The following is a 12347-nucleotide window of genomic DNA, read 5'->3' as shown; positions in this document are numbered from 1 at the left end:
ACCTAGACCACTGCACTGGGCTCTTGTTTTCCTGGCACCCAGTTTCTCCTGCCAATCTCTCTTCCATACAGATACCAACTAATAATCCTTAAGGGCAGCTCTGACAATGTCATTTCCCTCTTTTATAAACTTCAGTGGCTTCCCATTACTGTCAGAATGAGAAATAAACACTATTTGATACTTGAAAGCTAATTACACACCACTCTCCTCTTCAACTCATCACTACAAATTGCCCTACCTGTTGCTCCAGGTACTGATGATCTCTCACACTTCAAAATTTTTTGTGGGATGTTTCCCATGTCTGAAATGCTCACTCCTTGTATTCACCTCTTGGGACCTTTGGTTCCCCTCAGGGCTCATCTGAAGTGCTACCTCCAAGGGGATTTTTCTAGTTCCCTCAGTTGTTAGCACTCCCTGCCTTTCAACAGAAATGATTTTGTTTATGCCCTGTATTAACTTATCATTGAGGGATGTTTCATTTTTGCATCTGCATCTCTAGCACAATGACTGAACTATTTAATGTTTTTAAAAAAATGAATTATCCTCATTTTACAGATGAAGAAACTAGAGGCTCAAGGTAAGTTGCTTGCTTATGTTTACAAGGACAGTACTTATCACAGGTGGGATTTGAACTCAGATCTTCCTGATTACAAGTCTAGCATTATCCTTCCAATATGATCTCTCTCATGCCATGAGAATTAACAAGATATGGAATATGGAATATTTATCAACTAGCAATATCCAGTTAATGGTTGTTTTCTGTTATTTGAAGGGTTTTTATGCTCAATGGGAGAATCACACTTTCTGTGCTTTGGATTCAAAGGTTAGAAATAGGAACCATGGCAACCTGGAACAGTAGAAAGATTACCAACTCTGTAGTTAGAGGACCCTGTTGGGCTGAAGGATTTCCAAAGCCTCTCCTAGTTTTAAGTTAATTATCAGATACTGCAAGGAGACAAATTTCAGTTTAACATAACAAAGAACTTTCTAACAATTTTAGAAAAGTGAAACAGGTAACTTGAGGTGTTGAGCTTTTCCTCTACAGCTCTGTAAGCAAAGCCTGACTGGCCACCTTTTGGGCACTGGTAGAGCGGACTCATGTTCCCACAGATTCATGTAGGAGGCTCCCTCTGACTCTCCAGCTTCTGAGGTATTTCATTCAATGTGTCCATTTCATCAGCACAGACAATTTCCTTTTCCAATGCAAATGTTCACCATTTGGGCCTTCTTATTCTGAAATACTTATCTATAAAAGATACCTACCTACAAAACTTCCATTCAATGACCAGGAGGCCTGCCTATGGTTTTTCCTCAGTGGCTATATGATTCAATCCTCTCATTTTCCTGATGCGGACAGGGAGATTAAATGACTTGAAGACAGTAAACATCAAAGGCAGAATTTGCACACAGATCCTGACTCCAGAGCTAAAGCTCCTTCTCTTGTGCCATACTGCTATAAAACCATTTCACATCCTTTTCTGCAGATAGGTATCCCTGATGTCTTAGATGTCAGTTGGGATATGATCATACAAATAATTAAACTATCAAAGTGCTTAGATGTACAAACAAGGCTGTAGTGGAGATTCTTTTTTGAAATGGACTGTATTCATGGAGATGGCATTTGAACTAGGCCTTGAATTTAGGCAGAAATTAAGACAGCAAGCAGGCAGGAATGGGGAAGAGAGGAGAGAGGGAAAATGGAATTTCATGGGGAGGGAACAATAAAGGGAGGTGGAAGGGCTTCCAATTTAGCTTCTCATGTTTTGCAGAACCACCACTCTAATGTAAGTATCAAGCCAGACAAGTAGAGACTGTTGGCAATCAATGCATATGTAACATAAAATATACCCCAAAAGAAAAAAATATTGTAAAGATTTAGCTTTGAGATCTAAGACAGGTACAAGCAAGTAGATTGAGGGAGCAAACTTTGTCTATAAAACTTTTGGAGAACACTTCTGATAAAAACTTTTAATTGACTGGCTTCACTGTCTTAATTTAGAGTTAAAGCTCTATCACTGTTTCTATAATTGTTACTGTTTATTTGTTGAAGCAGAAAGAAAGAACATTTTAAATGGTGTGTGAACAGGAACACGTTTATTACAAAAGAAAAAACCTCAAAACAAATAAAATTCACATTGTATCGAGCTACAATATGGGAGCAAATAAAAAAATATTACACAGTTCAAGGTAGCCCTGGCAAACAGAATGCATCACTGTTGCTATATGACATTAACATAGGTTTTAAAATAATCAGTAGCGGCGAGTAAAGCGGGTGTCATTAGGTCTGTTCCCTCTGTCCTGTTCTCCAAATTCTCCACCTTGCATTCCACCACGCTCCATCACATGGCCCCGGGAATTTCTACCTGCAAAGCTGCCACGCCTAGGAACAAATTCAAACTTTTTGTCCCCAAGATTCTCTCCCACCCCTGTAGGCTGCTACCTGTACATTTTCAAGGAGGGCAGGTTGGTATGATTTAGAGCTATCAACTCTATCTATTGCCTTCCCTTTCTTGATCAGATACATCAGATGATAGAACCATGAGATTGCTTTACAGGGAACAACATATGACTGATCACACATGGCTTTAGGTAACAAAGGTTATTACTTGGAAAGATTTCATTTTGTTTTGAAATCTTCAAATCAGCAAGTTAAACAAACATGCAAAAAAGAGGCTGTTATAAAAGGAAGAGGAAGGGAAGCGTGAAGAAAAAGAAAATCAACTATCCTCGACGAAACTTCTTACCCCGACATCCCTCCTCGATTCATCACATGGCCTGGTCCAGAGTGACCAGACATTCTTCTCTCACCACCTAAAAGACAAGACAGTTTTCAAACATCTGGAGAAAATTCTCCAGAAACTACAGTGCTTTGGTATAGCCCTTACTTCTCTTAACTCCCACTAAATGAAAATATGGATTCGTGAGTGGGGTCTGGCTAAGATGCTTCCTGCACTATCGTTAACACACGTAACAATGACTGTATAAGATATTGCCCACTTTGACCCACTGGTAGTGACTGAAGCAGGTTCACTGTCTCTTGCTTTCTCTCTTTTAACTTCTTTATCTCCCAAAAGGCAGCTCTTCTTTGGTGTCTATACTTACTACGTACACATTCAGGCCTGCAGAGGGCCTTTAATGTCAATAACTTTATAAGTGTAAACGACACGTTATATAGATTCCAGGATCTCAGAATTGAAAATGACCTCCCAGGCAATGTGTATTTAAACAGGAATGTTCTCTGTAACACCCCCAAGAACAAGTGATCATCCAACCTCTGCTTCAACAGGTCTGTTCTTTGTCAAAGCAGTCTATTTATCTTAGAACTCTTTCACTAGATTTTTCCTTATATTGATTGACCTGAAATCCATCTCTCTACAATTCTCACCCAGTGCTCTTACATCTACCCTCTGGGATCATGCAGAACAAATCTAATTGCTCTTTGCCATGACAGACATTTAAATACTTGGATACAGTGATGGTATTCCTTCACTTTCCTATAGGTTGTCTTCAAGGGCACCATCCCAGCTATTTTGAACAATCTGTGTAGAGCATGGTTTCTAGGTCCCTCCATTGGCTTCTTCTGAATGCATTATAGTTTCCCAATGTCATTCCTCAAGTGTGACCCCCTAGAACTTTGTGGAAGAAGACATGGCTGCTACTGCTTCCTTCACTGTGCACACTATGTTCATTTCTTCCTAATAAATTTCATCCCCCTCCAAACACTTTCTTATAGAAAGTCATATAAAACTGCCTAAGTGAGAGTATATTACCTTTCATTTTTTTTGGTAGTTTACCAATTGCTAATAAGAAGGATGTGTGCTTTTACAAACTTCAATCATTTGGAACCAACTTTCCCTACTATGCAAGGACTTTTGGTGTCTTGTTTTTATGCAAGATATAGTGGAAAGAAGGCTAGATTTGGAGTCTGAGGGCCAAGATTCAAATTCCAGTTCTGCCACTTACTATGTGACATGAGGCAATAGTAACTTCTCTCCATCTCATCAGTAAAATGAAGGGGTTGATCAGTTGACCACTAAATCCTTTCCTGATCTGTATCTACAATCACGTTGTTGTTTTTGTTTCTGTTGTTTTTGAGTGCTTTCTTCACACAGCATACTTTTAAGACTCAAGGTTCTCTGAATTCTTCATATTTGCCACTCCTTATGTTGCCATAATATTCCATTACATCCACACACCACAATTTGTTCAGCTATTCTCCAACAGGCAGGTGCATAGTTTGTTTCCAGCTTTTTATTACAAATACCATTAATATTTTGGAGAATAAGGGTCATTTATTTCTGACACTGACATCTGTTAGAAGGGATTTTAAAGGCTATCCAGTCCAAACCATTCTGAATAATCTTTTCCACACTGTTAACTGAAATGTGATCATCCACTCTTTACCTGAAGGGGAAATGAGGGAAAAACTACTGTCTCCCATGGCAGTACATTTCATTTCTGGATAGCTCTGTCAGGGAGTTTTTCTTTACAGCAAACCCATTTTCCCCATTTCCACTACAGCTCTGGGTTTTGTTCTCTAGGGCCAAGCAGAACAAGTCTGACCCTTCTCCCATGATAGCTCTTCAAATACCTGAAGACAGGCATCAAGTCCACCACATTGGTTTTCCCTCCAAGCTAAACATATATCCCCAGTTCCTTAACTGATCCTCAAGTGGCACAAACTCAAGTCCTTTCGCCATCCTTTTTGCTCTCCTTTGGACACTCTCCAGGTGAGTTTATCAACATCCTTCTTAAGAGCCCAGAACTGGACATAAATGTCCCAATATGGTCTGACCAAAGCAGAGTATAGGCAGACAGCCCTAATTTTAGACACCATACTTTTTTTTTTTCAGGCTTGATATTTGCATTGCCTCTCTTGGCTGCCAGATCACACTGTTGACCCATAATTAACTTGCATTCCACTAAAATCCCAAGATCTTTTATTTTTAGATGAACTGCTGTCTAGTCATGCCTACCCCATGCATCCTTGTAAAGCCAAGTGTAAGGGATTTTAAAATTTTCTTTTCTAAATTTCAACTTCAATTCATTTTTTCTAGGTCTTTTTGAATCCTGACATTCAATGTGTTATCTATCATTAGCTCTGAGTCATCTCCAAATGTGATAAGCATGGATTTGTCTATCAAAATTGCAGTCAAAAAAAATTAACAGCATAAAATCAAGCAGTTATCTGAGATATTCTACTACAGACACTTGTTCCTATTTGGGTCCTGTCATTTAAATGACACAGAAGCCACCAGACTGAATAATTGCCTAACCGCATATTTCTCTATCTTTCCCCTTATGAGTAACATGAAAAATTTTACTTACAAGCATTCTTCTTATTTACTGGGTTATGCCCTGGCAAGAAAGAAAATGACTTTTTTCTGGTATGTCCCACTCTTGATAAAATCATACTGACTCTTTATGATCACTATGTCACTTCCACATGAACACTAACCATCTCCTTTAATAGGAGATGGTTTAATAATAATGGGAGCCCATGTAAGAGTGCCCAGCTTTATTCTCCTGTTTGGCAAATTTTTAGATGCAGTGGTCACTTCCTCCCAGTTCCTATCATTTCCACCCCAGTGCTCAGTTCCTCCTTCGTGGTAATAATCATATGTGGAATGGAATTGTTCTTAGCTCTTCAATTTTTTGAAGCAGTTATAAAGTCAAGAAATCACTAGATGTTCCGCTTTGGGTAGTGTGCTTTAGCAGATGTGTAACTGAAGTCTCCCACTGCTACTATAACTTGCCTCCCTGACAGATGTTTATTTCTTGAGTTCTCCTCTATTTTCTTTGTCCTTTTGTTCTGTGATCTAGTCTTGATGGCAATATCCCCTCTGTTACCGTTTTCACTGACCCTACTCAAATGCTCTACGTGATGCTTCTCTTGATAGTTTTCTTGGCTATCTGACCATGACAATCTTAAATTAAAATGCGCCTTCTTGGCTCCTGATTTACCTAGCGTGTTTCTTTTGAAGAAGTATGCCCTTTAAGACTCCCAGTCCTGAGCCTTATCCTAGTAATTTTAGGTCATACCTCTTCCAATTTGCTTGAATTAGGACTTCTAATTTATAAATAACATGGCAGTTTTCCTCACACATTTCCAAACTACTTAACATTAGCTCTAGCAGAGGGAACTGGTGTTTCCCAAAGCTTCTCCAAAAATGAATTTCTTTTTCATTTTGAAGTATATAAGGTGATATGTCAAGAGTTACTTTGTGTTACCCTAATTATTACTGATTTGAACTTTTGTTTTGGAATTGTTCATGGTCTACATTTTCCTTCTGAGACATGTATCCATTTTTTGACCACTTACCTTTTGGGGTATAGTTTAGAATTACATAGATTCATGTCAACTGATGACAGATTTTGGATGACTGACTTTTATCAGTGATGTTTGATACAATTTTTTTCTAATACCTAACTTCCTGCTAATTTTTAGCTATACGCATATTGGAATATATGAAAATATTCCATTTTGTCTTCTGTAATTTCCATCCTGAGTTTAGGTATGACTTTCAAGTTGTTAAAATCGAACCTTTCATGTCCTAGTTTTTAAAATATTTAAATCATTTATCCATTTGGAAATTATTGTGGCATAAAATAATAGCCAAAACTTATTTCCTACCAATTGGCTTTCCAAAAAGTTCTTACTGAACCCATACCTCCCTTCTCCAGGAGTTTCTGTTCTCACATTTTTTTTAAAACAACAGATAGCTATCCAAATTTACTCAGCTTTTGCTTGGCTAATTTATTCCAATGATATATGATATTTACTTCAATGGAATATAATTTGAGATCTAATGTGTAAGACCCCAATTCATTCCTCCTGAAAAAACAAAACAATTTTCCTAGACATTCTTGCAACCCAGTGTTCTTGATAAACTTCGTTCTTGTTCCTATTTCTATAAAGTGTTCCCTAGCTAAAAAGTAATGTGCACAGTATTCTGTATCCTGACTAAGAAAGCTCTGGTTCAAAGTCTTGCTTGGACCCTTCCTTGCTATGAGACCATATGGGCCACTTAATCTCTCTCAACTTCAAACAGCTTTCTCAAGATTTAGTTCATAAGTTAAATATGTGGGTTTTGATATGGGCTTGGGAAGGGAGAACCTATGTCAATGAAATCAGAACAGTGAAGCCCTGATCTACAGGTAGTTGTAATCATCTAAGTCTTGTATGCTTCTTGGTAGGTTAGGTCCCAGACATTTTGTCCTTCTTGCAAATAGAATTCTTCTTTATCTTTTCCTCTTCATTTTGGTTAGTAACATAAATACTGATGATTTTGCATCCTGCTGCTTTTCTGAAGTCATTGTCTTGATCAGTTCCTTAATTGATCCTCTAGAATTTTCTAAGTAGAACCAATTTACAACTAAGGTAATTTTACTTCAACTTTGCCAGAGCCTATTCTCTTATTTTTTCTCTTGGCTCACTGCCACAGCTAATATTCTTAGTGGTATATGAAATAGTGGAGGTGGTAGGCCTTTCTGTTTTATCTTTGATCTTACAGGAATGGTTCCAGCATTTTCCCATCATGAGCAATACCAGTTCTTGCTTTTGGACATGGATAAGGCTCAATCCTTTCAAACAAGATAGGAACAGAAAACTGTAACTATATTGAGCAAGGGTAGCTCCCAAAGAAAAATGCTACCTCTAGACCTTTCCAAAGGAAGGAGCCTCTCTAAATGTGGGAAACTGTCAATGGTCACAGTCAGCTGATGTATAGGTTTGTTTTAACTAAATGACTTTTCTTTCTTTTCCACTCTTTGTTACAAGGATGTATTTTGGAAATGAAGGTGATATAAAGACAAAAGATCAATAAAGTTCAAAAAAAGTATTGGTCATTCTAAGCCTACATACATACATACTGTATTTTAAACAGGAATGTATCATAGGCTCAAAGGGGCATATACTGACAGCAGAAGTAAAAATTCAAGAGCCATCGAGTTCAACCTTCTCATTTTACATAAGGAAAGTGAGTCCTAAGAGGTTAAATAACTGGCCCAAGATCATACAGTAGAAGTAACACATTCAAGGTTTGAACCTGGGTTCTTTGGCTCCAAATCCAGCATGCTTTCTAATTAAAGGCCTAGCAGGTGGAAGGCATTTTGCACATTTATTTATATATCCATGCAATTTTTCTTATTTCTGCACCAGTGGTACAAAACCATTGGTGATTTCCCTTCCGATATTTGTTTGATAGAAGGGCTTTGGTGGAGTGACTTCTTTCCCTATTTTTGAGATAAGTTTATGCAGCACAGGGATTAAATGATCTTTACACAGGATTTGTGACAGAAATAAATCACTTGCATATAATTCTGGTTTAGTCATACTTTTTCCTTTGGGAGTTCATTTATGGCTTGATAAATTCTTTTCCCCCAAGACTGAATCATACAGAATCACCATTAAAAACAATTTGGCAGATAGGAAGTACACTACTTTAATTTTATTTTTTTTTCTTTGGCAAACTAACTTTTTTTTATATAAACTATTTTTTCTTTCATAATGTGACTAATATGGAATGAGGCTTTACATAATTGTACATATATAAGCTATATCAAATTGCTTACCGTATTAGGAAGGGGAAAGAAAATTTGGAACTCAAAACTTTGTCAAATGGATATCAAAAACTACCTTTACATATAATGGGGAAAAATAAAATGTTAATTGGAAAAAAATAATTTGAGTATTTTATAGTTTTGTAGATATTCATTCTACTTCAGTTCCAATTTTGTGGGAATATGATTGTGTATAGAAGTCTTTGTTCTCTTTGTTATGAAATCTCTATTTTTATTTTTGGTTTTGGCCATGTTGTTTCTGACCTCGTCAAGTCTTTAAAAACCAGCTTTATTAGTTTTTGCTTTAAATGTTTCTTCTTTTTAGAGTTAGCAACAGTGATATTTTAGTTTTTAAAATCATATGGTCAAATTGTTAATATTTGCTTTCAATGTCTTCAGATATGTAAGTTTCCCTTTAAAAAGAGTTTTATTTAGTTTCATCCCATAAATTAAGGCACACTGCCACACTCATAATTATTGCTTCTATGGTTGTCTGACATACTCAATATTTAGGACTGTTAATTATGCTCAACTTGAATCTTAATAATGTTCTTATAAATATTATAATTTTTATTATGCTGTGGTCTGTAAGACATAAGTTCACTATTTTCCTACCTTTATCCAATCATTTTTAAGTTCTTTGTGCCTTAGCATACTATCAAATTTCAGTAAAGGTGCTACATGATATTGAAAAATTATCATTCAAAAATTGTCAAAATTTTCACAATTATGTTCAGATTGAGAATGTTTTTATCTTTATATTAGATATAACAAGTTATAAAAAGTGTTAAAGTCATCTAAAATTACTATTTTATTCAAAGTCTTTTCACACTTCAGTTGGCTTTTCCTTTATATAATTAGAAGTTGTGACAGTTGGTATATATGTATAGGTAGTAGAGATTGTATCATTAACACTAGGACAGGAATTTAAGAATACTTTTGAAGGACCAAGCTACATCAATCAATAGTATTTTTTAATTCCAAAAGGCAAAGAAAATAGAGATAGGATGAAAACGTTTATTTCAGAGTAAAATTTAATAAAATTTGTGTCAGTTTTTACACATCTGGTCCTTTTTAGTGTTATACACAAAATGTAGTTTTCCAATTTGTTTCTAAAAATTTTTTTTACTATTGATTTATCTGCAACCATAATTGCAACTCTTTCTTTTCTGTAATCACAAGCATACTATATATTTCAGTCCCTTAACTGTGACTTTGTTTTAAATGTTTTCCTTGTATACATAAACTGTTTGTTTGTTTTCTAATTAACTCTGCAACTTTTCCTGTTTTAGGCCCAAAAGTTATCATTTTCGAGTTTTGTTTCCCCATCATCAAATTACCTTAAAAATAAAATTTAAAGATCAGCACCGGGCAATTGCAGATTGCTTTACTTTGAACAATCTAATCTTGAACCTTCACTACCCCCAGATTTCTGGCTATATCCTTAAAAAAAAAAAAAAAAGAAAAGAAAAGAAAAAAGGAAAAGGAAAAAAAAGGCAGGACCATAAAGTACCTTTATTTATTTATTATTATTTTTTTTGCTTGAAACATTCTAGTCTCATTCCCTGGGGTCAGATGTTCCCTTCTTACCCTCTTGTTCAAATCAGCACTCCTTAATTTTACTTTCTTAATCTCTCACTATCTTTAAATTAAAAATTTCCCTTTCCACTTCTCTAGATCTATCCCCCTTACCCACTGTCTGCACACAATTCCCCCCTCCCCCACCCCATTTCGTAGGCTTTGTCCATAATTGTTCTCTTAATAAAAAGGCAAGACTTTTGGAGGAAAAGTGCCTCTTTCCAGCATGTGAACATTAAATTACCACTTGGTTTTTCTTGTTACATGAATTTTTTTGTTTGATTAGTATATCAAATGCCTGCTCATCAGGTTTCCTTTAGTAAGAATTACGCAAATTCCTTCATCTTACTGAAAATTCTCCACAAGGAAAGAAAAAATAGAAGATCACGTTTAATCACGTTCAATTTTGCGATACTCTTTTTGGATGTAAACTGAGATGTTTAGATTCCATGTCTCTCATATTCCAGCACTGCATTTTGCTTCTTGTCTTTGAGAAGCAGTTCTGTATGATTTAGCCATGTTTCCTTGTTATCTGAAGGGGTTTCTCCTGGATGCCCACAAAATTCTTTAATGTTGAAGCTCCAAAGTTGGTGACATTCTTGGTGAGTAAAGCCTGGAGGGTGGGGGGAAGTGTCTTCTCCAATTCTAGCAATCTGTACTTTGACCTTGGTTTCCAATATTTCTAGGCAATTCTCTTTTCTCATACCCTAAAAGAGTACAAATTCTTTGTTTCATTGTGTTTTCATGGGACGATAGTAATTCTCTAGTTATCTGATGAAGCTGTACAAGTACATTCATTTAGTATGAAGAGACTGCAAGTGCTCTTCCAATTTTGCCATCTTGTTTTGTTCTGATAGTCTTTATTCCTTTTCTGAAAGTGAATTATGAATCTGTTCTTTCTCAGTGTTTGCTCCTTTAGTGAGATTTCCCACTTCTATGCCAGACAGTCAATTCTCATGTCCTTGAATTTGTTGAGAGCACTTGTTTTCTTCCTTGGTTTTTTCAGTTTGTTTTTTTTTAAATGAAACTTCTAAAAGACTTCTAGCTTTTTCTTTTTTGTTTTAAAGGGGACAGGTTTGTTCTTTTGCTTCACTGGGCATATTTCTGGCTGTTCTGAGATGATGGAGGGGAGCTGGGATCACATATTATCATTCATTCTTTTTTTACCAGAAATCCATCAAAGAGCTTGCACAGTATTAAAAGTCCCAAATAATTTTTCACATGAATTGGCTCTGCCATCCTAGATCATTAAGAAAATCTCATTTTATGGGTGGTGAAACTAAGACCCAGAGCGAAATGACTTGCCCAAGGTCACACTGCAAGTCAGCTGAAGAGCTAAGATTAGGATACAAAAATCCTGACTCTCAGTTCTTTGCTCTTTCCAATGAATGTCCCACTCTTTCTTGTAGATTACTGCTTCTTAATAGCAACAAAACTAAATCATAAAAAGGGACAGTCTCTACTAGCCAGTCTTTTACCTTGCCATCTCTCATGATCTCGACCCATCATTCCTCCATCTACATTTCCTTGCCATGAACGATCTTGGTGGTCATCTAGCCTTCGACCATGGTCTCCCCAGTCTCGTCCCCTGAAAAATAAATAGGCACATAAATCTGGATTAGGGTTGAATCTTTCCCTTAATCTGGTTTACAGAGTATGTTATTTTCCCAAAGGATACCTATGTATTTTTTCCCCCATATGATGGTATGCTTAAGAGAATCAACTGAAAAACTAGTTGAAAAAATTAACAACTAAGTTGCAGAATATAAAAGAAACCCATATAAAAATCATCAACATTCCTATGTATTTCCAACAAAGCCTAGCAGCAAGAGAAAGAGAAATTCTACTTAAAATAACTGCAGACAATATAAAACACTTGGGAATCTCTGTGCTAAGACAAACTCAGGAACTATATGAACACAACTATAAAACACTTTTTATACACATAAAGTCAGATCTAAATAACTGGAAAAATATTGAATGCTTATGGGTAGACTAAGCCAATACAAGAAAATGATAATTCTTCCTAAATTAATTTACTTATTCAATGTTATACTAATCAAATTACCAAAACATTATTTCAAAGAGAGAAAAAATAATAGTAAAGAAGATAAGGTCAAGAATATCAAGGGAATCAATGGAGAAAAAAGTGAAAAAAGGTGGCCTAACCCGTACCTAGATCTCAAACGGCATCACAAAGAGGTAAT

At 36.1% G+C, this 12347-nt stretch overlaps 1 protein-coding gene across 5 annotated transcripts in view; it reads right to left on the bottom strand.

The window, feature by feature from the left end:
* Positions 1–2072: 2072 nt before the first annotated feature.
* The window catches only part of LOC140499914 (scaffold attachment factor B1-like), a 40104-nt gene continuing 29829 nt past the window's right edge, over positions 2073–12347 (bottom strand). For 4 of the 5 annotated variants that reach the window (XM_072601904.1, XM_072601907.1, XM_072601905.1 and 1 more), the window contains 3 exons: positions 11619–11728; positions 2745–2811; positions 2073–2380 (listed from right to left, as the gene is read on the bottom strand). In XM_072601904.1, coding sequence (XP_072458005.1) covers positions 2251–2380; positions 2745–2811; positions 11619–11728 — 307 coding nt within the window. In that variant the 3' untranslated portion in view covers positions 2073–2250. Of the gene's footprint in view, positions 2381–2744; positions 2812–10058; positions 10848–11618; positions 11729–12347 lie in introns of those variants that run through there. The other variant, XM_072601906.1, reaches the window with a different exon arrangement.

This window comes from Notamacropus eugenii, chromosome 4 (genome assembly GCF_028372415.1).
Source record: "Notamacropus eugenii isolate mMacEug1 chromosome 4, mMacEug1.pri_v2, whole genome shotgun sequence".
NCBI lineage: Eukaryota > Metazoa > Chordata > Mammalia > Diprotodontia > Macropodidae > Notamacropus > Notamacropus eugenii.
Note: the sequence above shows the minus strand (reverse complement) of the source record. Positions and strands in the feature narration are given on the sequence as shown.